Source organism: Schistocerca nitens, chromosome 4 (assembly GCF_023898315.1).
Source record: "Schistocerca nitens isolate TAMUIC-IGC-003100 chromosome 4, iqSchNite1.1, whole genome shotgun sequence".
NCBI classification, from domain to species: domain Eukaryota; kingdom Metazoa; phylum Arthropoda; class Insecta; order Orthoptera; family Acrididae; genus Schistocerca; species Schistocerca nitens.
In genome coordinates this window covers 802737120-802764975 of record NC_064617.1, presented here as the reverse complement: position 1 = coordinate 802764975, position 27856 = coordinate 802737120, and the positions used below count along the sequence as shown (strand labels likewise).

At 43.7% G+C, this 27856-nt stretch overlaps 1 protein-coding gene across 2 annotated transcripts in view; it reads left to right on the top strand.

Moving 5' to 3' along the window:
* Window positions 1-27856, top strand: part of LOC126253207 (sugar transporter SWEET1-like) — a 189944-nt gene that overhangs the window by 40142 nt on the left and 121946 nt on the right. For both annotated transcript variants that reach the window (XM_049954384.1, XM_049954385.1), the window contains exon 2: window positions 19515-19592. In XM_049954384.1, the coding sequence (XP_049810341.1) occupies window positions 19515-19592 (78 nt within the window). The remainder of the gene's footprint in view (window positions 1-19514; window positions 19593-27856) is intronic.

Below are 27856 nucleotides of genomic sequence, written 5' to 3'. Positions count from 1 at the left end.
ATCCAAAACTTCATTGGAAAATATTCTACTGTTCTTAACAGTTTGGCTTTCTACAAAGGAAAACATCGTAGATGCAATGAACAGTTGTGTTGGAAAAGTAAGCACATTGTTAGGTAAGAGCAGTAATGTGGCAGGAATCTTGTGAGACCTCACAAAGGCATTTGATTCTGTAAACGATGCCTTGAATGCTTTAATGGTTCATGGGCATTGCGTCAGAAAGTGTTGTGTAAACTGCAAAGTATTTCCATGTCACAGCTGCTTGTCCTCTTTAGATGCTACTGATGCATTGGTGTTTCATGGCTCGCCAGTTAATGTGCAGGCCTGATAAAGTGCAGGCACCTGGGGCAGGACTGTAATGTCATCATAGATAGTGCTAGGGGTAGCATCTCTGGTTAGTAATCAAAACGTCCTCGGTCCCAGTTTTGAAACCCGCCACCGCTTAAATTTTGATCACTAATCAGCATTGGCGGCCGAAGACTTCTGGAATAAGAAGTCACCCTCATTCTGCCAACAGCCTTGTTGAAGAGGGCAGGGGAGCAGGCAGAGGTTCAGTGCAGTCTCTTGTCCTAGGGGTGGGAAACTGTCCGTAAAGGCAGAAGAATCAGCAGTGGCCAACGGAATGAGGATGCGAAGGCAATGGAAACAACTTCATTAAAGACACATAATATGTATTGACAGGACATGTGGCCTATAATTGAAAAAGTGTCATGGTGATCTCTCCTTTGGCAAAAGATTCTGGAATAACCCCCCATTCAGATCTCCAGGAGGGGATTACCAAGGGGGAAGTGACCATGAGGAAAAGATTGAAAACCAATTCAAGGACAACGTTCTGTTAGTAGAGGTGTGGAATGTGAGAAGGCAAAATGTGTTGGGAAAGCTAGAAAATCTGCAAAGGGAAATGCAAAGGCTCAATCTAGATACAGTAGAGCTCAGTGAAGTGAAATTGGAAGAAGACAAGGACTTCTGGTCAGATGAGTATAGGGTAATATCAACAGCAGCAGAAAATGGTCTAATGGGAGTAGGATTTGTTTTTAATAGGAAGATAGTGCAAAGGGCCTGTTACTGTGAACAGTTCAGTGATAGGGTTGTTCTTATCGGAATCGACAGCAAACCAACGCCGACAATGATAGTTCAGGTACACATGCCAACATCGCAGGCTGAAGATGAAGGGATAGAGAAAGTATATGAGGATATTGAAAGGGTAATACAGTATGTAAAAAGGAGGGGGGAGGGCTGGAATGCAGTTGTAGGGGTGTAGGGGAATTCCACTGTTAAATACAGAGGAGAGAGCAGATAGGTGGGGCAACAAAACGACTATAGAGTTGGTGTGTACAGTGAATGAGTATGGTGACATTCCATCTGGCTTTCAGAGGAATATCATCCATGCAATTCTGAAGACTGCAAGAGCTGACAGGTGTGTGAATTATCACATAATCAGCTTAACATCTCATGCATCCAAGTTGCTGACAGAATAATATACAGAAGAATGAAAAAGAAAATTGAGAATGTGCTAGATGATGATCAGTTTGGCTTCAGAAAAGGTAAAGGCACCAGAGAGACAGTTCTGACATTGCAGTTTATAATGGAAACAAGACTAAAGAAACATCAGGACACATTCATAGAGTTTGACGACCTGGAAAAAAACATTCGACAATGTAAAATGGTGTAGGATGTCCACAGTTATAGAAAAATAGGGGTAAGCTGTAGGCAGAGGTGGGTAATATACAATATGTAGAAGAGCCAAGAGGGAATAATAAAAGTGGATGACCAAGAAAGAAGTGCTCAGATTAAAAAGGGTGTAAGACAAGAATATAGTCTTTCACTGCTGCTGTTCAATCTGTACAGTGAAAATGCAATGATGGAAATAAAAGAAAGGTTTGGGAGAGGAATTAAAATTCAAGGTGAAAGGATATCAATGACACGATTGGTTGATGACATTGCTATCCAGAGTGAAAATGAAGAAGATTTACATGATCTGCTGAATGGAATGAACAATCTAATGAGTACAGAACATGGACTGAGAGTAAATTGAAGAAAGGTGAAAGTAAGAGAAGAGGCAGAAATGAGAACAGGAAGAAACTTATCATCAGAATTTACTATGGTCATGAACTAGATGAAGTTACGGAATTCTGCTACCTAGACAGCAAAATAACCAACAATGGACAGAGCAAGGGTGGACATCAAAAGCAGCCTAGCACTGGCGAAAAGGGCATACCTGGTCAAGAGAAGTCTACTAGTATCAAACACAGGCCTTAAATTGAGGAAGAAATTTCTGAAAATATACATCTGGAGTACAGCATTGTACGTTGTGAAACATAGGCTGTGGGAAAACCAGAACAGAAGACAATCGAAACATTTGAGATGTGGTGCTACAGGCAAATGTTGAAAATTAGGTGCACTGATAAGGTAAGGAATAAGGAGGTTTGCGCAGAATCGGAGAGGAAAGGAATATGTGGAAAACACTGACAAGGAGAAGGGAGAGGATGAGAGGACATCTGTTAAGACGTCAGGGAATGACTTCCATGGTACTAGAGGGAGCTGTACAGGGTAAAAACTGTAGTGGTAAACAGAGACTGGGATGAATCCAAGCAAATAATAATGATGTAAGCTACTCTGAGATGAAGAGGTTGGCACAGGAGAGGAATTTGTGGTGGGCCACATAAAACCAGTCAGATGACTGAAGACAACCTCCCCCCACCATGCGCGTGTGAGAAAAGTGTGACTGTGAGCTGTGAACCTGTTTTTTTTCTGTGTGTGTGTGTGTGTGTGTGTGTGTGTGTGTGTGTGTGTGTGTGTGTGTGTGCTTGCGTGCACAGCCTGGTATTGACAGCCAGCTTACTTGTTGTGGCTTCCATTTCCATCTGTACTAACTCATAGCATTTAATTGTCTGTGTTTGACAATGCCAGTGCCGGTTATCATGCATTTCTGATTTGAAATCCTGTGTGCCTGTTAATTTAGTCATTAGTTATACATATTTTGATTGCTTCTTAAATGATGGAGTCCCAGTACCTGGAGGCCAGTGGGAGGATTATGGTATCTCTGTAGTTCATGCCATGTTCTGTGTCAAATCAGTGTTCAGTAAGAACAGATTTTTCTGGCTGGCACAAAATGGTGTGACATCTATGCTCTCAGGTTGTTCTGTAAGGCTCCATACTAGGCCCAGTCATATTTCTGTTCTTTGTTGATGATTTACCATTAAATATCTGCTCCACGTCAATTCTTTTACAGACAGTACTCCTGTGTTTGTTTAAAATCAAGACATAGGAAAAATTCCTGAATCATTGATCAGTATCCTAACTAGAAACAAAGTTTCTAAGGCAAAGAGGTTGCATGCAGACATATCTAAGACTCACAGATGCAATTCAAATCCAAACAGTCAAAATTTGAATGGTTTAATGTTATTCACAATAACCAAGATTGGAAGAAGCAGATTCAGTCTAATTCAATGAAAAATTAACATAGTTTTCATGTTCCACTTGCATGGCTGTTGAGATACTGCTAGTCAACCAGCAGGAATTCCTTGTTGTATATGACAAGTGTCTTTACTGGATCACCAGTGTACTGTATTGTTTCATGCCTGTGAATGGAATGCAATTTCATTATAGTTCGATTCATGAACGATGGCAGTTTGTGCAGGTCAGGGGACAGAAGGGGATTGCATTGTTGCTGGTTCCAGGCAACAGTTCCAGCTTGCCCATACACGTGCTTTGTGCTTGAATAAAGTGTATATCTGGAAAATTATGTCTCTCCCTTGCTTATGTAGAATTTGTCTCTTACCAACAACATCAGTCACAACAAATGGAATAAAAATTCACTAAATATGAGGGTAATCCCAAAAGCAAGATCTCCTAATTTAAGTACAGAACTCTGTGTGGCAGATGGTCACACTGTTGTGAAGAGTGCTTCACGTGCTGTGTGTAAACATGCACATGCTGCACTGAGGCGCTCAATCTTGGCTTAGCAGCCGTTGAGAACGGAGCTCCCATTGGATGTTACCGCCAAGTGCAAATTGCGCACAGTTATTCGGTTTTTGAATGCAAAGGGCACTGTGCTGATTGAAATCCATTGCCAATTGATTGAAGTGTATGGTCAGTCGTGCATGGATGTCAAAAATGTTCGTAAGTGGTGTAGAGAGTTTGCAGCTGGTTGGACCGAAATCCACGACGAACAAAGGAGTGGAAGACCTTCAATTTTTAAGGAGACAGTGTTGAAGGTTGAGCAAAGCTTGCGTAAAGATCGGCAAATCATCCTGGATGATCTTTGCATGTTGGTTCCTGAGGTTTCCCGAAGCACCGCTCACAGAATTTCAACGGAAACATTTAACTACTGGAAGGTGTGCGCAAGATGGGTGCCACGCATGCTGACATGCTGTCTGAGGACCACATGCGGCAACGAGTTGATGCTTCCCGCGCAGTTCTTCACCACCTTGCAGCTGAACAGGACAATTTTCTGGACTCAATTGTGACAGGTAACGAAACCTGGGCTTACCACTTTACACCTGAGACCAAGCAACAATCACGCCAGTGGCGGCATCCTTCTTCGTCAAAGCTGCGGAGCTGGTGGCAAGCTGGTATGACATGGGCATACAGAAACTGCCACAGCGTCGACAAAAATGCATCAACAGAAATGGTGATTATGTCAAAAAATAGCTAAATGTTCAAGCTGTAAACTGATGTAAACCATTGTAGAAATAAACAGTTTTATGTACTTATAAAAAAATAGGAGACCTTACTTTTGGGATTACCCTCGTAATTTGGTACAATCACATTTAATGCTTGTATTGGCTACGACATTTACAGCAGAGTGCTCAGAAGAATCTTCAGGGGCTGTTGGAGAATGCATGATGTAGGTGTACAGAACAAGCCTAAAACTATGTGTGGGGAAAAATATGCTCCAAACTGCTACCTTTATTGTCTCATCTGTCCAAGTGTTACTGTTTTCATTGTGAAATGCATACTGTTAGGTTTTATATAGCCAAAAGATACTGTCAGTCTTAAGTAGATAAACTTCGATTTGTCTGTGTATAGCTTATAGGATAAAATGTACATTCTTAATGAGAATTTTATGGTAATCTTTTGATAGTTCTATTAACCCTAGGACACCTAAGCTGGTTTCTTTCTTTCCCTCTTTTTTTTTTTTTTTTCCCTGGCATTACAGTAGTCTACTGATAAAAAATTTCAACTGTCGAATAGGTTTATGTATTTTAATGAAAGCAGTAACCTATAAATGTTGTCACTAGTTTTAAATATTGGGCTGAGTCAATAAAATGATTGGCATATTACAATACAAAATACAGATGTGTTGATGTACAGTGGAACTTCAGTTATGTGGAGGAGTCAGAACCAAACCCCATTTGGATAATCAAAAATCAGAATAATTGGATAAATCATGAAAACAGATCATTTCTTAACAACAACAAAAAAAGCGTATTAATTTAATGACTACAGAACAATGTTGTTTAGATTTCATACAGTACTGTACATACATACATACATACAGTGTTGGATCAATCAAGTCAGTTGTTTTACTGGACAGCAATTATTTTCACCCCCCTGTGGGTTTGGGGGTAAGAATAGGCCCGCGGTATTCCTGCCTGTCGTAAGAGGCGACTAAAAGGAGTCTCAAACATTTCGGCCTTAATGTGATGGTCCCCTAAGGGGTTTGACCACTACCTTTCAAAATTTTCTGTTAGTGCGTACCATTTGGGGAAGGACGCCTTATGTGGTGTATTATATATCCATCTTGCCCTAAGATCTGGCACATCCAATATTGCCATAGAGTTGGCCTTACACCGAGCTTCCAGCCACATCAGCTGCTGTGTGTTCCGGGCAACATACATGCCCTCCATTATGAACTTCCATCTTTGCCCTCCTGACACATATGGATATTCGACACCCGACATCCAGCACGGTAGCCAGTCCGTTGTGGTGGGGTCGTCATGTACCCTCTTGGTGGTAGCCCCCTGACTACACAGGGATCGCACTGCTGATGCCTGAGCTGCTACCTCTCCACGTATGCTGAGGAGTAGATGCCTATCCCTCTGGGGCATCGGGACTCCCGGCAAAGGCCATCCTGCCAGGTGGTCTTTGCTGTGGCTGGGTGGCACCTGTGGGGAGAGCCCCTGGTCGGAGTGGGTGGCATCGGGGCGGATGACCCGCAATGATTCGTGGTACATCATCTCTCGCTGGTGGGCCTCCACCAGCAGTCTCTAAGCGATCGAGGTCTAAGCTCAACGGCAAGAAATACGAACCAAGATCATTTCCCTCCCTGGCCACTCCATGGGAGGAACGTATGGCTAAAGAAGGCAGTGGAGAATATTCATCCCGGTACCTCGTGTGTACGCGAGTTGATGGGGAATCGTTTATGTCGACCAAGCCCCAGTTTTTTGTGGAGCATTTAGAGGACAAGTTTGGGGAGGTGGAGGGCTTGTCCAAAATGCGCTCTGGTTCAGTACTCATCAAAACAGCATCCTCTGCCCAGTCACGGATGTTGCTCAATTGTGACAAGTTGGGGGATGTTTCAGTTAGCATCACACCACATAAGAGTCTCAACATGGTCCAGGGTATTATATTCCACAGGGATCTTCTTCTGCAGTCCGACGATGAACTACGTGCCGACCTAGAACGACGAGGTGTTCACTTCGTCCGGCGCGTCCATCGGGGTCCGAGGGATAATCAGGTAGCCACCGGTGCCTTCATCTTGGCCTTCGAAGGTGATGTTTTACCCGAAAAGGTCAAGGTGATGGTTTACCGTTGTGATGTGAAGCCATATATCCCTGGCTGGAAGTTCGGGCACATGTCATCTCGCTGTACTTCCGGCATCACATGTCGAGATTGTGGACATCCTTCGCATCCCAATACCCCATGTGCTCCGCCTCCCATCTGTGTTAACTGCGGAGAACACCATTCCCCCTGCTCTACAGCCTGTCAGATCTTCCAGAAGGAAAGGAAGATAATGGAATATAAGACCCTGGACAACCTGACCTACTCAGAGGCTAGGCGGAAATATGAGTGGCTACATCCTGTGCCCATGACATCCACCTATGCCGCTGCTGCAACACCGGTTCGAACCTCTACCGTGTCGTCACCTACAGTTCGATCTCAGCTCTGTCAGAATTCACCGGCCCCCTTGGTTGTGGGGGGCACTTCACTCCCTGTTGCTCCTGCTCCATCTACTTCAGGAGCAACACCACCCCAGCCATCGGGGACATCTGTTCCCCCTTCCCAGCCGGAGAAGCTTGAGCCTTCTTTGGCTCCTCTCGCCCGGAAGGGGTCCCTTGGGGCCCTCCCATCCCAGGCTTTGCCCAGTGCCAAAGCGGACACCCGCAAGTATCTAAAACAACCACTGGTCGTAGGGTGTCACGGTCGTCTTCAGTCCCTGCAACTGACTCAGTGAGGCCCTCCCAGCCAGAACCACCGAAGGCACAGCGCGCTAAGCAGTCCAAGAAAAAGGCTCCCAAGCATCCTGACATTGCTGTGGCACCTGTCCCACCGCAACCTTCTAACTCTGCATCCGAAGATGAGGTGGAGATTCTGGCGTCTGCTGAGGACATGGATCTCGCCAGTCCCTCGGACGCAATGGATGGCTGTTGTACAGGTGGTGACTCAGTAGCAGCAGGGGCCCAGGAGGCATAATCTGCCTCCCCAGTCCCTTCACGCCTTTCCCATCTATGGACAATATTATCCTCCAGTGGAACTGCAGCGGTTTCTTCCACCATCTAGCTGAGCTCAGACAGCTTATCAGCCTTCACCCTTTCTTCTGCATTGCTCTTCAGGAAACTTGGTTTCCTGCAATGCGAACCCCCACCCTCCGTGGCTATCGGGGCTATTATAAGAACCGGGCAGCTTATGAAAGGGTGTCTGGTGGCGTCTGCATATATGTCCTTAACTCTCTTCACAGCGAGTCTGTCCCTCTACAAATGCATTTAGAGGCTGTCGCTGTTCGGGTGTGGACGCCACAGGCTGTTACCGTCTGCAGTCTTTACCTTCCACCGGACGGTGATGTTGCGCAGCATGTCCTGGCTGCGCTGATATCCCAATTGCCGCCACCTTTCTTGTTACTGGGCGACTTCAACACCCATAACCCTCTGTGGGGTGGGTCGGTGGCGACAGGTTGGGGCGCCACCATTGAGTGTTTCTTGGCACAGCTCGATCTTTCGCTTTTACATTATGGTTCCTTCACACACTTCAGCGTGGCGCATGGCACGTGCTCTGCCATCGACCTTTCCATCTGCAGCCCTCGCTTCTCACTGTCTGTCCAATGGAGAGTGCATGACGACCTGTGTGGTAGTGACCACTTTCCGATCTTTCTGTCACTGCCACGGCGACACTCTTCTGGGCGCCCTAGCAGATGGGCTATGAATAAGGTTGACTTGGGCTTGTTCTCCTCCACTGCCGCTATTGAGCCTTTCTCTAATGATGACATTGATACGGTGGTTCAATCGGTCACCACCGGCATCGTTACTGCCGCCGAATCTGCCATTCGCCGTTCTTCTGGGTCCCCTCGGTGGCGTACTGTGCCTTGGTGGTCGCCTCAGATCGCTGAAGCGATTAAAGATCGCCGGTGGGCGCTACAGCGTCACAAGCGACATCCATCCATAGACCACCTTATCGCCTTCAAACGGCTGCGTGCGCGAGCCCACCTCCTTATCCGCCAAGGCAAGCAGGAGTGCTGGGAGCGGTATGTATCCACCATTGGCCTCCATGTCACTCCATCGCAGGTCTGGGCCAAGATTCGACGCGTCTATGGCTATCGGACCCCTGTCAGCGTCGCTGCGCTCTAACTGAATGGAGCAGTTTGTACTGACTCCAGCGTCATTGCAAATTGCTTGGCAGAGCATTTTGCTATGAGTTCCGCTTCTGCGAATTACCCCCTGGCCTTCCGCTCCATTAAAGAGCGGATGGAACATCGGAGCCTTTCGTTTCACACCAGCCATCCAGAATCTTACAATGTTCCATTCAGTGAGTGGGAATTTCGCGGTGCCCTAGCCGCTTGCCCTGATACCGCTCCTGGGCCAGATGGCATCCACTGTCAGATGCTGAAACACCTTTCAGTGGACTGCCAGCGACGGCTCCTCGACCTTTACAACCGTATTTGGGTCGAGGGTGAGTTTCCGTCGCAATGGCGGTGAAGTATTGTTATCCCCATTCTGAAACCGGACAAGAACCCTTTGGAGGTGGACAGCTACCGTCCCATTAGCCTCACCAACATTCTTTGCAAGTTGCTTGAACGGATGGTGAGCCGGCGCTTGAATTGGGTACTGGAGTCTCGGGGCCTTCTGGCTCCGTCTCAGGATGGGTTCCATAAAGGCCGCTCCGCCACCGACAATCTGGTGAGCCTGGAGTCGGCCATCCGTACTGCCTTTGCCCGCCGACAGCACCTGGTCGCTGTCTTTTTCGACATGCGGAAGGCGTATGATATGACATGGCGTCATCACATCCTTTCTACACTTCCGCGGCCTCATATAGTTCCTCCCACGTCCAGGAGAACGGTGTGCCACAGGGTTCTGTTTTAAGTGTCTGCCTGTTTGTAATAGCCATTAACGGGCTCGCTGCAGCCGTGGGAAATTCTGTCTCCGCTTCCCTGTATGCTGACGACTTCTGCCTTTACTACAGCTCTATTGGCATTGCAGCTGTTGAACGTCAGCTACAGGGCGCAATCCGCAAGGTGCAGTCTTGGGCTGTAGCGCTTGGTTTTCAGTTTTCGGCTGCCAAGACCCGCGTTATGCATTTCTGCCGGCGCCGAACGGTCCATCCTGAGCTGCGGCTTTCTCTTGACAGTGAACTTCTTGCTGTGGTGGAGACCCACAGGTTTTTTGGGTGTAGTTTTTGATGCCCGATTGACTTGGCTGCCTCTTATTCGGCAGCTTAAACAGGCGTGTTGGCGGCATCTAAATGCTCTGAGATGCTTGAGCCACACCCACTGGGGCGCCGACCGATCTACCCTGTTACGACTCTACCAGGCGTTAATCCAGTCTCGTCTGGATTATGGGAGCCTGGCTTATGGCTCAGCATTCCCATCTGTGTTGCGGGTGCTGGACCAAATCCTCCACAGCAGGATACGCCTTGCCACTGGTGCCTTCCGGACCAGCCGTGTGGACAGCATACTTGTGGAGGCAGGTGTCCCTCCACTGCGGTTACGACGCCAACAATTTCTGGCTGCTTATGCTGCCCATGTTTTTAGCTTGCCCGGGCATCCAAATTATCATCTCCTTGTCCCGCAATCGGTCGTCCATCTGCCAGAATGTCGGCCCCGGTCAGGTTGTACGATCGTGGTCCGCGTCAAAGAGCTTCTCTCTGGGCTTAGGGTTTTCACTGTTCCACCTCCTTTCCGGGCCACTTTGCGTACACCCCCACAGTGTGTTCCTCGCCCTTGCCTTCGGCTCGACGTGGCACAGGGCCCGAAGGACTCAGTCCCTCCAGAGGCCTTCCGCCGCCGCTTTTATTCCATCCTGGCCACGTATCAGGGCTCTGGCGTTGTTTACACTGACGGCTCGATGGTTGCTGGTCGTGTCGGTTATGCTCTGACTCTAGGGGACCACTATGAACATCATTCATTGCCAGCTGGCTGCGGCGTTTTTACTGCTGAGCTGGTCGCCATCTTTCGTGCCCTAGAGTACATCCGCTCCTGCTCAGGTGAGTCCTTCGTCATCTGTAGCAATTCCCTGAGCGGTTTACGAGCTCTCGACCACTGTTTCCCTCGTTCTTATCTGGTGATGGCTATCCATGAGTCCCTGCATACTCTTGCCCGTTGCGGCCTCTCTGTGGTCTTTGTGTGGACCCCCGGTCATGTCGGTATCCCGGGCAATGAACATGTTGACCACCTGGCCAAACAGGCCACCAGTGAACCCATCCTGGACATTGGCCTCCCGGAGACTGATTTGCGGGCAGTCTTACGCAGCGAAGTTCTCTCGCTTTGGGACACTGAATGGCGCAATCTGCCCATGCCAAACAAACTCCGTTCTCTCAAGGCGACGACGTGTGTGTGGCAGTCATCCATGCGAGCCACTCGCAGAGATTCAGTTGTTCTTTGTCGGCTCCGCATTGGCCACACCCGACTGACACACAGTTATTTATTGCGTCGTGAGGACCCGCCTCTCTGTCGCTGCGGGGCGGTTTTGACGGTGGTGCACATTTTATTAACTTGTCCGCTTTTAGCTGTGCTCAGGCAGACATTTGCGCTGCCTGATACGCTCCCTGCCCTTTTAACTGATGACCCTGCTATGGCTGGCTTAGTTTTACGTTTTATTCGGGCAGGGGTTTTTTATCTTTTAATATGAGTGTTTATGTTTTATTTTATTGTTTTGTGTTGATTCTGGCCTTTGGCCTATGGTTTTAAACTGAGTTTTTAATGTGTTCTCGGTGGTTGGCTTTCCCTTTTTTATTCTATGGTCGGCCAACCACCGCCACACTCCGTGTGATTTTAATTTGTTCTGTCTGTTCTTTGTCTGAGTTTTTCTTGTCCTGTGTTGTCTGTTGTCTCTATTATCCGTTTTTTACTCTGTGTGGTAGTTTTTAAGTTTTGGAAAAAGGGACCGATGACCGTCGCAGTCTGGTCCCTTTAATCCCCCAAACCAACCAACCAATTATTTTCAAGCAACCAAGTCTTTGCATCCCCTTGACTGAGCAGTTGTATATGGTCATACTCAGGCTGCCGCTTCATCTGTGTTAGCACAGTCTCAAGACAAGCAAAACTTCACCTGCTGATGGTCCCACATTAGTGCAGTAACAGTATTACTCTCCTGGCCATCAGTCTTTTCTCTCACACTTTGATTTCGCCCTCACTGAGAATTTGGAATCCAGGGTCCAAAGAATCACAAGCAAGCCATTCACCAGTATCTTCTGCACTGCAATCGGAATGTCCAGAAATTTTCAAAAGGATCTTCCTTATGAAACTTCCTGGCAGATTAAAACTGCGTGCCGGACTGAGACTCGAACTCGGGACCTTTGCCTTTCACGGGTCAAGTGCTCTACCAACTGAGCTACCCAAGCACAACTCTCACCCTGTCCCTACAGCTTTACTTCCGCCAGTACCTCGTCTCCTACCTTCCAAACTTTACAGAAGCTCTCCTGCGAACCTTGCAGAACTAGCACACCTGAAAGAAAGGAGCTTCTGTAAAGTTTGGAAGGTAGGAGACGAGGTACTGGCAGAAGTAAAGCTGTGAGGACAGGGCGTGAGTTGTGCTTGGGTAGCTCAGTTGGTAGAGCACTTGCCCACGAAAGGCAAAGGTCCCGAGTTCGAGTTTCGGTCCGGTACGCAGTTTTAATTTGCCAGTAAGTTTCATATCAGCACACACTCCGCTGCAGAGTGAAAATCTCATTCTGGATCTTTCTTATGTTCTCAAGTGATATTTCATCCTCTACTGCTTCTCTTTCTTCCTCTTCCTTTTCGTGCTTCTTCTTCTCATTTTTGTCTTTCTATACCTCATCTTTGGTTGAAATGCCTTTCAGTATATTCCAAGGCCTTTTTAATGTGGTTGTCTTAACCAAATTCCTTGCTTCCACCACTGTGTAAGAGCAGCCTTTTAAATTCAATTTTGATGATGAGCCACATTGTCTTCTTCATTTCCATCTTCTATTAAAAGCTTCCTCAACAGTTGTGTTCTGTAATATCGCATCTTATTGTTGATGAATGATTGGTACATTGACTGCAGCAATCTCATTCAGTTTGGCAGCAGGAAGAGTGTTTTGAAATGTTCATCTTCTCTATCACGAAGGCTTTCTATGATGGGTGCATTGTCCAGAATTAACATCACACTACTCCCTTTTTTCCCTAGGACCTTTCGGTATTTTTTAAAATTCAGGTATGAAAATTGAATCATACTATTCACAAAACAAAACAAAACAAAACTTGTGGAGGCCTTTGGTTGATCCTTAAAAAGATGGAAAGTTTTTTAATATTTTTGAAAGCCCAAGATTTTTCAAGTTTCCTATCAACAGAATGGTTATTTGTGGTTTCCTTAGAATTAGTGTGGTTCAGCATGGTAACACATTCCTTACTAACCTTACGCCTGGGAGCAAGAGTTTCCCTTTCAGAAGCTAAATTTTTTCAGGCAAAGCCTTCCAAATGGGCTCGTCTCATCTGCATTGTATAAAAATTCAAAGTCATAAGATTATGCTTCAGTTTTGAATTTTTCAATAAAATTTTCAGCTGCTAATGGGTCTGCTGATAGTTCTGCTTCATTTAAATCCAATTCGTGAGTACTGTGCCTTGTCTTGAAATTCCATAGCCAGCCACTACTTGCTTTAGATAAAGGCAAATCATCAATATTCGCAGCCAAAAGTTTTGCTTTTTTTGCAAACAGCTTTTTTGCAGTCAGCCCTAAAAAAAGGTTTTTTCAGTGGTCACTGCTGCAAAAACCACTTGAATACAGCCACTTCAAGCTCTTTGTTTTCTGCTGTTTTCATCGCTTTTCTTGACGAACTCCCTTCTTCTGTCTTGGTGCCAGATGCAGCAGTCATCCTGTATAAGCGGGAAACAGTGCCAGGTGTGGAGTCAGTGGTTTTTACTCCTGACAACAATGGTGGAGATGGCCATCAAAAGCTCATGAATTTTATTTGAATTGATGTGGCTTGAAAATGCAGATGGTTTTATTGTTCAATGACCTTTATTTTGTCTGTCAATGATAATACAACACATTCCTCTTGGAAGACATATACTGCACAGTAACTTAAAATACATGCCCAAAACAAAACAAAAGACATGGAAGACGGAATGCATAGTGACAAATAAGTGTTTACTTTAAGGTCACAACACAGACTGATGAAGGCCTCATTGAATGACTGGCACCAGAAACACAATAATGTGCATACAACAGTTTGTGTACTGTGTTCATTGTTCACTAGAAGAGTGATGGTGCATTGCTGCAATATCAAGCCATATATTCCTCCTCCCATGCAGTGCTACAAATGATGCAATTTAGACACATGTCTGTGTTGTAACAGCAGCCCTGTCTGTAGGGATTGTGGCAGTCATTTGCATATGAACACTCCTTGTGCCCCTCTCCCCCCCCCCCCCCCCCATCTGTGTCAATACATCAGCTGCAGTTAGCACCATTCCTCTTGTTCACCAGACTGCACCATTTTCAAATGAGAAATGAAACTCCATGAATAAAAGACCAGTTGACTGCCTCTCATATCAAGAGGCTGCAAGATCCCCTCACTTCTAAACCTGGTACTGTTATTACTCAACTTAACTGCGAGTCCGTAGAGGGTGGTATATGTGACGTTCAGTATAACTGGTCAGCATTTCCACCCAGAATTTGTGAGTGTAAGTCGGATCTTCCTTGATCCGCCTTGGTGGGTCGTGTCGTCAGATTTCCCCCTAACTGTGCACGGTGCAGCTCTTGTAAATGTTGTCCCGTGCAGGTTCTTCATTGGCGCTGGATGTCTCTGTCGGTGGAAGCTAATTATCTGAAATTGCTGTTGATCAACATTGGGGTATCTATTTACTCGAAATTAACATTCAGAATGCCGTAATATCACTTTTATTCCTATTAGATCAATAATGAAACACTGTCACAAACTACTGGTAACCGAGAGCATGGCTACCATCGAACAAGACAGGAAGAGCTCTTAACGCAGACTGCCGACTGTGGTGCACAGTCCGTATCTCTTACTAGTTTCGTCACAGTTTGTGGATTTCCAATCAAGTTCATACTTACTAAGATATGCATTTGTTAATGAATGGGTGTGAATTTTAACGAGAAAAAATTATGATGAATAGTTTTAAACATCCAGAGGCTCCTCCTAGTATTCATGTTGTCATAAATGACTTTAATTATTAAATATAAATAAACAAAATCGGTGACTTTGGCACCAAGATGGCGGTACTACCCGTCACGTATATTTCCCAGGCTGACGGTTGTTGCTACAGTCCAGCGCCGAGCCCCACCCCACTATGTGTGACATATTGTCGTATCGTCACCTAGCCGGCCAGTGTGGGAAATGCTCTCTGACTCATGGCCGGCTACGGACTACCGCACTTCCTAACTATGTTGAGTACATCAATAAGAGACAATAATTTAATAAAACTGGTAAAAATGTCTTCCTCGCGTAAGAGACACCTTACAAGGCCAAGAAGAAATGTAGTTGCCTACCCATTGTACACATTTGATGATGACATATGCTTCTGCTACGATGACGTCGTCATCTTTCGTGACTGTGCCATTGCCCTGCGTGTCTTCTACATCTGGTCCTCGGGGCCAGTTGACTTCATCTGCTCTCCTAGTGGTTTGGGGGTTCTCTTCCTACTGCTTTCCTTACAGAGCATTGACTAAAATCCAGTGGGGACATCAGTTCCCAAACCCCAGCTGGAGAAGCAAAGCCCTCCTCTGGCACCCCTTACCCAGAATCTGGGTCAGACAAGTCCTCATAGACATCTAAATTCTGTAAGGACAGGAAGTAGTCCTTAAAAAGAGAGAGATTCTGGTGACCTGCCCCTGTGCTGCCAGATCCATGTTCTGCCTCTGTATCTCAGAAAGTGTTCCTAGTGGACCCTATGGCCGACCCCCCCCCCCCCCCCCCCCCCCACCTATGCAGTATGATTTGAAACACAAGCATATTGATGATGTATCTTCACAATCAGTGACAACAAGTGGCCCTGAGGCATAACCTGCCTCCATGATCCCATCATGACCCCACAGGATGCTTTTGATCGTATGAGCCTTCAGTGGAACGTCTGTGGTTTTTTTCTGCCACTTGGGTGAGCCCCAACATCTTTTGTGGGAACATGTTTCCCAGATATGTGGACCCCTACCCTCTGCGGTTATTGGGACTATTTTGAGAATTGCACTGACTGTGAAAGGGTGTCAGTTTGTGTTTACATGTACATTCTGGACTCGGTCTACAGCAGACACATGCGGCTCAGTATGCCTTTGGAGATGTCTCTGGAGTTTACTATCTGTAATATGTATCTCTATTCCAATGAACCCCCCCATGAACCATGGACCTTGCCGTTGGTGGGGAGGCTTGCGTGCCTCAACGATACAGATAGCCGTACCGTAGGTGCAACCACAACGGAGGGGTATCTGTTGAGAGGCCAGACAAACGTGTGGTTCCTGAAGAGGGGCAGCAGCCTTTTCAGTAGTTGCAGGGGCAACAGTCTGGATGATTGACTGATCTGGCCTTGTAACACTAACCAAAATGGCCTTGCTGTTCTGGTACTGCGAACGGCTGAAAGCAAGGGGAAATTTTTCCCGAGGGCATGCAGCTTTACTGTATGATTAAATGATGATGGCGTCCTCTTGGGTAAAATATTCCGGAGGTAAAATAGTACCCCATTCGGATCTCCGGGCGGGGACTACTCAAGAGGACGTTGTTATCAGGAGAAAGAAAACTGGCATTCTACAGATCGGAGCGTGGAATGTCAGATCCCTTAATTGGGCAGGTAGGTTAGAAAATTTAAAAAGGGAAATGGATAGGTTAAAGTTAGATATAGTGGGAATTAGTGAAGTTCGGTGGCAGGAGGAACAAGACTTTTGGTCAGGTGATACAGGGTTATAAATACAAAATCAAATAGGGGTAATGCAGGAGTAGGTTTAATAATGAATAAAAAATAGGAGTACGAGAGAGCTACTACAAACAGCATAGTGAATGCGTTATTGTGACCAAGATACACGAAGCCCACACCTACTACAGTAGTACAAGTTTATATGCCAATTAGCTCTGCAGATGACGAAGAAATTGATGAAATGTCTGATGAGATAAAAGAAATTATTCAGGTAGTGAAGGGAGACGAAAATTTAATAGTCATGGGTGACTGGAATTCAAGAGTAGGAAAAGGCAGAGAAGGAAATACAGTAGGTGAATATGGATTGGGGCTAAGAAATGAAAGAGGAAGCCGCCTGGTAGAATTTTGCGCAGAGTGTAACTTAATCATAGCTAACACTTGGTTTAAGAATCATGAAAGAAGGTTGTATACATGGAAGAACTCTGGAGATACTAAAAGGTATCAGATAGATTATATAATGGTAAGACAGAGATTTAGGAACCAGGTTTTAAATTGTAAGACATTTCCAGGGGCAGATGTGAACTCTGACCACAATCTATTGGTTATGACCTGTAGATTAAAACTAAAGAAACTGCAAAAAGGTGGGAATTTAAGGAGTTGGGACCTAGATAAACTTAAAGAACCAGAGGTTGTACAGAGTTTCAGGGAGAGCATAAGGGAACAATTGACGGGAATGGGGGAAAGAAATACTGCAGAAGAAGAATGGGTAGCTTTGAGGGATGAAATAGTGAAGGCAGCAGAGGATCAAATAGGTAAAAAGACGAGGGCTAGTAGAAACCCTTGGGTAACAGAAGAAATATTGAATTTAATTGATGAAAGGAGAAAATATAAAAATGCAGTAAATGAAGCAGGCAAAAAGGAATACAAATGTCTCAAAAATGATATCGACAGGCAGTGCAAAACGGCCATGCAGGGATGGCTAGAGGACAAATGTAAGGATGTAGAGGTGTATCTCACTAGGGGTAAGATAGATACTGCCTACAGGAAAATTAAAGAGACCTTTGGAGAAAGGAGAACCACTTGCATGAATATCAAGAGCTTTGATGGAAACCCAGTTCTAAGCAAAGAAGGGAAAGCAGAAAGGTGGAAGGAGTATATAGAGGGTCTATACAAAGGCGACGTACTTGAGGACAATATTATGGAAGTGGAAGAGGATGTAGATGAAGATGAAATGCGAGATATGATACTGCGTGAAGAGTTTGACAGAGCACTGAAAGACCTAAGTCGAAACAAGGCCGCGGGAGTAGACAACATTCCATTAGAACTACTGACAGCCTTGGGAGAGCCAGTCCTTACAAAACTCTACCATCTGGCGAGCAAGATGTATGAGACAGGCGAAATACCCTCAGACTTCAAGAAAAATATAATAATTCCAATCTCAAAGAAAGCAGGTGTTGACAGATGTGAAAATTACCGAACTATCAGTTTAATAAGCCACGGCTGCAAAATACTACCGCGAATTCTTTACAGACGAATGGAAAAACTGGTAGAAGCCGACCTCGGGGAAGATCAGTTTGGATTCTGTAGAAATGTTGGAACACGTGAGGCAATACTGACCCTACAACTTATCATAGAAAATAGATTAAGGAAATGAAAACCTACGTTTCTAGCATTTGTAGACTTAGAGAAAGCTTTTGACAATGTTGACTGGAATACTCTATTTCAAATTCTGAAGGTGGCAGGGGTAAAATACAAGGAGCGAAAGGCTATTTACAATTTGTACAGAAACCAGATGGCAGTAATAAGTCGAGGGGTATGAAAGGGAAGCAGTGGTTGGGAAGGGAGTGAGACAGGGTTGTAGCCTCTCCCCGATGTTATTCAATCTGTATATTGAGCAAGCAGTAAAGGAAACAAAAGAAAAATTTGGTGTAGGAATTAAAATCCATGGAGAAGAAATAAAAACAGCAAAGGACCTGGAAGTGCAGCTGAATGGAATGGACAGTGTCTTGAAAGGAGGACATAAGATGAACATCAACAAAAGCAAAGCGAGGATAATGGAATGTACTAAAAAACTAAAAACCCGCCTCAGTTGCGAAAAAAGCACCTAGTGTTAAGTGTTAACCCAGGTTTCGGTGTAGATAACTACACCTTCTTCAGAACAACAATAAAACCCACAAGTGCCTAAGAAGACCTTTGTCAATGATTAAAAGAACACCATAGCTGTACATTTATAAATGAAAAAAGAAAAGGAAAACACAAACAGTACATATGTACAAAGTCAAAACCACTACTTAACTTAATGGTGTACGCTCCACCTCACACCGGCCTATGCTCGATGGGCCATGACATACTGTTTCTGAATATTTTTGAGATGGCTTGAACATCGGTGGCCATTCATGTGCTCACATGCTGCTAATGCCAGTGTTTTACTGACTAGTAACTATAATTGAACAGTGTATGTAATCTTGGAGTTTGCAGTAAATAGTTGTACTGAACATACAGGTTATATCAAATTCTCTTGATTATTAAATCCTCTTATCTTTCATTATCATCAATTCATCACTGCCACCACTAGTGATTCCTCAGATGAAGTATGTAAAGAGGCAAAAATGAGTGGGGAGGTATCAGACTATTTAAGACAGAATTATTTTCAGAATATTATGTAACCGATAATCATCTATGTTAAATACTAAGTGTCTTGGCCTTCACTGGATTTGAACAAGTTTCCATGATGTTACCTACATTCATTGAAGGTGCTTTTAGATTCAGTGAGCAGTACTCATTTCGTATGACTGCATTTATTGTTACAGTGAATTCCATATTAGAACTTTTCTCTTATTGTATGTTGTATGATTATGTTTTAAAGTGCATGGAATTAATTTTATCTTGATCTAATTTACTTTCTTAACAGATTTTGAAACTAATATTGCCAGTATTGAAATAATATTGTTATTTGCTACCAGCTTCAAAACTATATTCAAAAGGGTCTTCTATGGTATTCTTCTGTTACAAATATTTTTTGAAAAAAGTATATTTATGACTGTATGTTTATCTTTATTTTCAGACCAATATGCAAGGGTTTTATTGACACTGGGACAACAGGAGAGAGTGAACCAACAACGTTCGTTGCTGCACTGTTGTCGTAAGTGTAACGATAGTTTTCTGCCTGACCCGTTAATATGTACACGTGATGTATTGAATTTCAGTTGTACGTTTAGCTTAAAAAAGTGAATTAGCTTTCCACTGATGGCAGGTTCTCCTGAAAGGTAAGTAACCAAAGAAGCACTAAAATCATCTTATGCGATCTACACTAGTTGAAATGGATGTGTAAATAGAGATAAGTGGACTTGAAAAGGTATTGGGGTCTAACAATGCCTGGTGTAAACTGGTATTAACATTGAATTTCAACTTACAATACCTTTTAAATGCCAAACTCAAATCTTTCGATTTTTGTCATTCTGATAAACCTTTTCATTTTCTGATGGTGGACTTCGTCTCCTTTGCAGGCTGTGCTGGAAATGACAGGTGCTTGTCTGTTTCTTCAGCCAACTACTGAATAATAAAACGAGCACATCTTCTAGTGTGTAAATATATTGTACCATCAGTTACAATTTGTTACCCCTCATACAGCTTTGTATTCATGAAATGTGGTTGTAAGTCAGACAGTTATTACCATTAGATGGACTGTTCTTTACCAAGCATAGCATAGATATCTTTTTATTTACTCGTTCGGCATCACAGAGGCATAATTTACAATATTCTTATCACTATATACTAAAAAAGAAAACAATATAATTCTACACTATATTAGATATGTTTTTGAGCCACTCTATGGCTGAGTCACTGAGTCTATGTATGTCCATGAGTTCACCACCATAGCCATGCACTTTGCACACGAGTAGATGGTCCATTGTCTGTATTTCTCCGCACTCACATACAGCGCTGTCTGCCAGGCCCCACTTGTTCATCAGGTGTTTACATCTCCCAACACTCGTTCTGACCCGGTTTAGAGCTGTCCACACTCTTCTTGGTAGGTTGAAGCCATCAATCTTCTTGTTCGGATCGTGTACTAAATTTTTGTTCTTAAATTCACTTGCCGACCATACTTCGTTCCAGGCCGTTCTCGGCTCAAAGGCTTGTAGTTCTTCACCGATTTTCCAAAAGGGTGATCTGGATTTAAGCCTGTTTGTCGGTGTCAGATCTTGGTGGATAGGGAGGTCCGGGTTGTCTATAATTTTCCTGTAGGTTTTTAGGGCTAGCTGTGATCGCCTGATTTCTGGAGGCTCTATGTTCGCTAGTACAGGAAGCCATGCACAGGGGGTGGCCCTGAGTGTTCCCGAGATTATTCGCATTGTCTCCCTCAGCTGGACATCCACTTTAGATACATGTGCACTTCTCCTCCAGACTGGTGAACAGTATTCAGCTACACTGTAGACAAGGGCTAGTGCTGAAGTTCTCAAAGTGCTCGCTCCACATCCCCATGTTGTTCCAGCCAGTTTTGAAAGGATAGCATTGCGGGATTTTAGTTTTTGCTTTGTGTCTTCGAGGTGTGAGCTGTACGTTAGGGTCCGGTCTAGTTTCACTCCCAAATATTTAGGCTTATTCTCATGTCTTATGCTTTGGCCATTCGAAAAGATCTGTAATTTTCTGTGTCTCTCTGTTGTTGAGGTGCATTATAGTGCTGGTTGTTTTGTTGGGGTTGGGAAGTAGGTGCCACTTGGAGTAATAGGTGTTCAGGACTTCAAGGTCTGCATTCAGTGTTTCGTCGAGATCGTTGTAGTTTTTACTCTGATATGCGATGGCCAGGTCATCTGCATATGCAAATTTGCGTGATTTAGTTTCTGGCAAGTCAGCTATGTATAGATTGAAGAGAGCGGGTGCTAGTGCTGAACCCTGTGGCAGACCATTATTCAGAACCATGCTCTTACTGTTCGTGCCATGGAGTGAGACCTTGATTTTCCTGTTCGTTAGTATGTTCTTGAGTAGTTTGTAAGTCTGCTTGCAATTTATGATTCTAGTTAGCTTAAGCAGTAACCCTTCAATCCATACTGTGTCGTAAGCTGATGTGAGGTCTATGAGGACCAGGCCAGTTTTCATCTTGTTCTGGAAGCCTTTCTCAATATAGGTTGTGAGGGACAGCACTTGATCGCAGCAGTTTCTACCTGCTCGGAAACCCGCTTGGTATGTTGGGAGGTTGGCTTCGATGTGTGGAGTTAATCTAGTCAGCAATATTCTCTCGAATAATTTATAGGAGGTACATAGCAGGGATATTGGTCTGTAATTCCTAGGATTATCTCCAGTCTTTCCGGGTTTCAGCACTGCGATGACTTTTGCTTCTTTCCATTCCTTCGGCACAACCCCCGTGCTTATGCATTCCGTACAAAGTTTGGCCAGCCACCTTCTTCCTAAGGTTCCCAATTCCTTTAAGAATTCTGGTAGGATGTTGTCAGGTCCGGCTGCTTTTCCTGTCTTCATTAGCTTCAAGGCCTGGGATATCTCTTCTGTCTCCACTTCTTTTACAATGCCCATGTTGGTTGGGTTATTAAGCAATAAACTGCTTAGCTCTTGGGAAATTTCTCTCTTTTCGGCTGTTTTTAGCTGGATTTTGGAGGTCTGTTTCAGGACAGCTGCAATCTCAGATGCGCTGGTTCCAAGAGTCGGCCTGTTAGGCGCTGTGGCACCGCCTAATTTCCTCAGCAGGCCCCAGCTCTTCCTGCTGGAGTGGGTAAAATCTAGATTCTCCATCGCCTCCTTCCATCTACTCCTACGATCCTCATTCATGGCGTTGACCAGTTGGTCTGCAGTCTCCTCGTCCCCGGTCTTCTCATATTCCTCCAGTAGTGTTTCACACTCTTTCGTCCAGCAGGGGGTGTACTCCTTTCTCGATCCTCGTGGAATTGCATTTAGGGCCGCTTTTTGTACTAAGTTTACGAATCTTTTGTAGTTATCGGGTTTTGGTGGTATGCGGTTTATCGTTTTCTCAACATAGGATCGGTATTTATTCCAGTCAGCTTTCCTCAGGTTCCACCGGGGGATTGGGAGGCTTTTTATGACTGGGATTGATAGTCCGATCTCCACTATTACTGGATTGTGCTGGCTTCGGGGGAACGCCTCGAGGACCCTTCTTATAGCTCGCACGGGTGTACCTGTTGCTCCACGTGTGACGAAGGTCAGGTCAGGTGTTGACGTTGTGCCCCACGCCTTTGATTTGAAGGTCGCTGTGTCCTTGGGGTCGAAAAGGAGGTGTAGGTCCCGGTTGTCTGCCCAGTCACTTAGTCCAGTCCCTTCAGCTGTGGATCTCGGGTATCCCCATCTGGTGTGCTGAGAGTTAAAATCGCCAGCGTAAACTGCTGGGTGGTTAGCCTCGGGTAGGATACCTGTGGGCCATTTCTGTGATGGAGGTTTGTAGACGTTATACAGTGTCATCTCTCCCAGTTTTATGCCTATCGCATGCTCTGCTGGTACCACTTTGGTGTCCAAATTCATTAGGAGTTCGTTCTTCACTAGGGTGGCTATGCCATGTTTGTCGTGTCCAGTGTAGCTCACAGCTGTAAATCCTGGTATTTTGAGTCGATTGATGGTTTCATCTGTGAGGTGGGTCTCTTGTAGGAGTACGACACTTACTCGTTCTCTCGTTAAGATCTTTTCGAGGATTTCTCCCTTGGTCCTCGTGTAGCCTTCTATGTTGAACTGGCATACGTTCAGCTTCTTCATGCTAAGACTCTGCTCTATTTGCCTCTGTGTGGGCCGGGAGGCATTGTCGCGTCCGGCCGCCGTGGATGTGTAGACTTTTCGCCGCTGTGCCATGTTACAGCGTTGCCCGGGGTACACCATCTAGGAGGTTGTCTACACTTCGTACCCCAGCATAGATATCTGATCAAACATAACAGCAGCTTCAACTTTTGTTCCTGTGACACTAGTGCTGATGTCACAATCTACTCTTCCACGGCCCACTGTGCTGTTCCCAGGTGAGGTGATGGTGGCACAGAGTAATCAGCTGAACAGCAAGTACCACTACATGTGGAAAGATTGCTTCTGGTGCCCGGGCCAGCAAATACACTGTATTCATCTCAAGTCATGTTCACTCACTTAAGGAACACACAAACTTTCCAAAAGTATGCTATTGGAAATGCAGTACTTAACAAACAAAAAACTATATTCACAAAGGTCATGATCGTCATTCATAGGTTACAAAGACATGGGAATAACACATCACTTTACCTAATGTGATATGCTACATCTCATATCCCCCCACTGATATGAATAATGCCATGATAATTCTATAATTTAAATAAACAGAGTTATCTGAATTAATAACAAACTTTTTATGTTTATGATTGTGAATATGGACAGCATTTACTTCTCTTATATTTCCCCTTGCAACAGTATCAACTAAAGCAATCAATATTTCCTTTAAGAACATTACATGTAATTTTCAGTACTAAGGTTTAAAGACTGTAGCTATCATCATCATACTGCCTTACTATTATTTATGTTCTACATTGGATTGCCATATAGATTGCTGTTCATAAATTCCTGCAATGTGCTTATTGAGTAACTTTGCTGTAATTCAAGTAAATGTGTTTGTGAAACATTCATTTCTTCATTATAGATTGACATCTTAAGTTATTGCCACAACTAAGCATTATCTACAAACCAGTTCTTCATTACTTCGTCTAACTTTATGATTTGTCATTTGTGAAGTACATTACAATGAAAACCGATGCTATATTGCTTCTCTTTCAAGATAAATCTTGCGGCATTTATCATGTTCCCTGTGCTGCTGTGCTTCCTTGTATTCAACACCAGGTGTAACACCATCTTCTCTTTAGCTGGTTGAATGTACGATATGTTAACACTGGATTTACAGTTGCCTTTGATAATGGTTATGAGCTGGATCTGCTAATCAGCTCCAACTTGACTTCTTGCCATGCTTGATAACTTTTTTTGCAAAGTGCACCTTCGTCACTGAAAGAGAGCAGGCTTTCTGCTGTGTTTAGCTATGTAAATTATTTTTGACAGTGAATTTCTTTAAAAACTGTATTTTCTTTTACCTTCGCCCAAATCCTTATCTCATTTGACTCTTTACAAAGAGAGACCTCTTGTTGGTGTGCTATTTTTAGAAAGTATATCTAAGCTATGTATAATTTTTAGTATTTCGTTCACATGGCTGTCCTCCATACATTGAAGAAACTAACGATGTGCCACGGCCTTTTCCACGGATATGTTATGGGGCTACACTATCTGGCATGGCCAACAGTAAGACTACTAATCAAGTAATAATCTTAGGGAACTTATTTGCACTTGTACATGTTCTTTGGACATGTACAGCTTTTTTCATTATTTCTTTACTTACGTCCCTACATCCTCTGGAGGGTATCTGAGGTCTTCCCTCAGCAAGTAAGGCAGATAAGTCAGTAGAATTAGTATTTAATATCAGTTAAACTAACATTCCCTCCAGAACTTTGTATCAGCCCAACAGTAATGCCTATCTAATTACAAAAGCTATATAGATTTCCAATACAAATCCTTTAGCAAACAAGCGTACTCTTACTCATGTAAAAATTATATGAAAACTGCTATAAACATGTGAAGGTATATTTGCAGATTGCTCTTACTTAAAGCACTATAAAGATCCTGCATCACTGTATTGTTGAGCTGGTACTTTACCAGACATTGATATTTTAGGGACGTGCTACAGCATCTCTACAGGCAATAATACCTTAGTTTGTTACTGCAGTGCCATTCACCCAAGGTAATCTGCATTACAACTTTGTAGTAGGAGGACTTTTCGAAAATAAGGTCCAAATCACCATAGCTGATCGAATGTCGTGCAAACATTGAAGCATGCATGCACACGGACTCCCAATATGCATTGCTCGTCAAACAACACCATTTTCATTGGTACTGTCAACCAGTGTGATTCTGATCCCCTGAGGGTAACAATGACACTGGGATCAGTTTCACCCTTTTTTTCCATTTCCGTATAAACTTATATATCTTCTTGAGAGTAAAAATTATAATACAAGGGAATATGTTGAAATGAATTTAAACACTTTACAATAAAATTTAAAAACTATTGTAGTTCAAAATAATTTTTTAAGCAAGCCATACATATCTTATAAATTCAAATGAGAAAAACTTTCTTGGTCCAGAAGAAATGGTTAATCCTATTGTCAGAGTCTCATATGTTCAAATTCACATGTTTTAATGGAGTTGTCGGGCGCTGTTAACAGAACAAACAATTTTAAAAATTCACATTTCTTTAAAAAAGGATAACATTGATCCCCTAACTTTTTTCTTCAGGGGTAACATTGACTTCCTATATATTATCACTGAATTTTCATTAATCCATATGTATTTGCTTAATTATGGTGTAAAACAAATTAAGATTGGGGCAACAATGAATTTAAATTCATAGTCAGTCTTCGACAATCTCTGTCGTTTTAGGTGTTGTGTTAATTGCGGAAGTTTTGGAGTGAGATTCATGTTTTATTTTAACTGTAAAGAATGGACACAAAATGCTATAACATTATTAGACAGTGAAGTTAAAGAATAAAGTGTCAGTTTGAGTAGATAAAGTAAAGCCATAACTAAATTAAAAGTCGTCCTGCAATGCCTAGTACTTCCAGGTGCAAGATGGTACCTATACGTGGATAAGGAAACATTAGAAGAAGTGATCTTATTAATTAAAAATAAGCTGTACATTCTAAACTCCCAGATGAACAGGATATGGAAGAGAAAATGGAAGCTGTAGCTGAATCTCTGGTTTCTTATTTAAAGAATCTATATGAAAAGGACAAAAAATAGCTGTTTCAAACTAAAATAATTGTAATACCTAGGCATTACAATTACGAACAACTTAAATTGGAAGGAACACATAGAAAATGTTGTGGGGAAGGCTAACCAAAGACTTGGCAGGACACTTAGAAAATGTAACAGACCTACTAAGGAGGCTGCCTACACTACACTTGTCCATCCTCTTTTAGAATACTGCTGCATGGTGTGGTATCCTTACCAGATAGGACTGACGGAGTACATCGAAAAAGTTCAAAGAAAGGCAGCATGTTTTGTATTATCGCGAAATATGGGAGAGAGTGTCACAGAAATGAGACAGGATTTGGGCTGGACATCATTAAAAGAAAGGTTGTTTTTGTTCCGACGGATTCTTCTCACAAAATTCCAGTCACCAACTTACTCCTCCGAATACTAAAATATTTTGTTGATACCGACCCACATAGGGAAGAACGATCACCACCATAAAATAAGGGAAATTAGAGCTCATACGGAAAGATATAGGTGTTCATTCTTTCCACGCGCTATACGAGATTGGAATAATAGAGAATTGTGCAGATGGTTCGATGAACCCTCTGTCAGGCACTTAAATTTGATTTGCAGAGTATCCATGTAGATGTAGATGTAGAAATACAAAAAGAAAGAAAATCGATGTGAGCCCTGTTAAAGCTGGCTTAGCTGTTCATGCATTGATCATTTGTCCAAGATCAATCAAAAGATCATCAAATGAAAATGTCTGCACTACATAAAAGGTTCAAGTACTCTGCATGTACAACTGATCAGCCCGTCAACTGTGAAATACTGTCAGTAAATCAGTTTCTGACAGCAAGGAACATTGCAGCAGTCGAAATTCATTGACAGATAAGTGAGGTGTATGGCCCCAATGCAACGAATGTCAGCAAAATTTGTAAGTGGGTGAGAGCTTTCAAAGATGGGTGGGAAACTGTCTACGATGAACTGTTATCAGGCTGACTGTCCCTGAGCTCAGAACATTTGGTCTAAGCCATGGATGAAAAGATTCGTTAAGACTGGTGATTCGCAATTTCAACATTAACTTGGAATTTCTGAATGTGGGTAGAACAACTTTGCACAAATCTGTCTCTGAAAAGTTGCAATTTTCCTGATAGTGTGCACATTGGATTCTCACATACTGAGAAATACAAAATGGGAAGAATAGCTTGTGTTCTTGATTTTGTAGACTGATATCTTAAGGAAGGTGATCAATTTTTACAGAATATTATCACAGGGGTGAGACGTGGGTTTCTCACTTGGCCCCAGGGTTGTGGCGGCACTCACCTGCTTTGTTTCTTCGTCTGTCCTCAGTGTCGACATACTGGCTGAAAAATGGGTTACATGTGACACCATTCCATTGGTAAATGATGTAGCCGACAGATGCACAGTTGCATTTCACAGTCTTTTGCTTTCACTGTAAACCCCCTCCCCCCCCCCCCCCCCCTGCAGTATTACACAGTTACATGGCCAGTGCACTATTGTTTAACTTTTGATAAGCCTCATTAATAGGTTGCAGGCAAACCTCCACATACTGCTACAATAGTTTACTATTGAAAATCTATGAGCAGTAAAAACCTAACCACAAAGTTCACAGTTCTT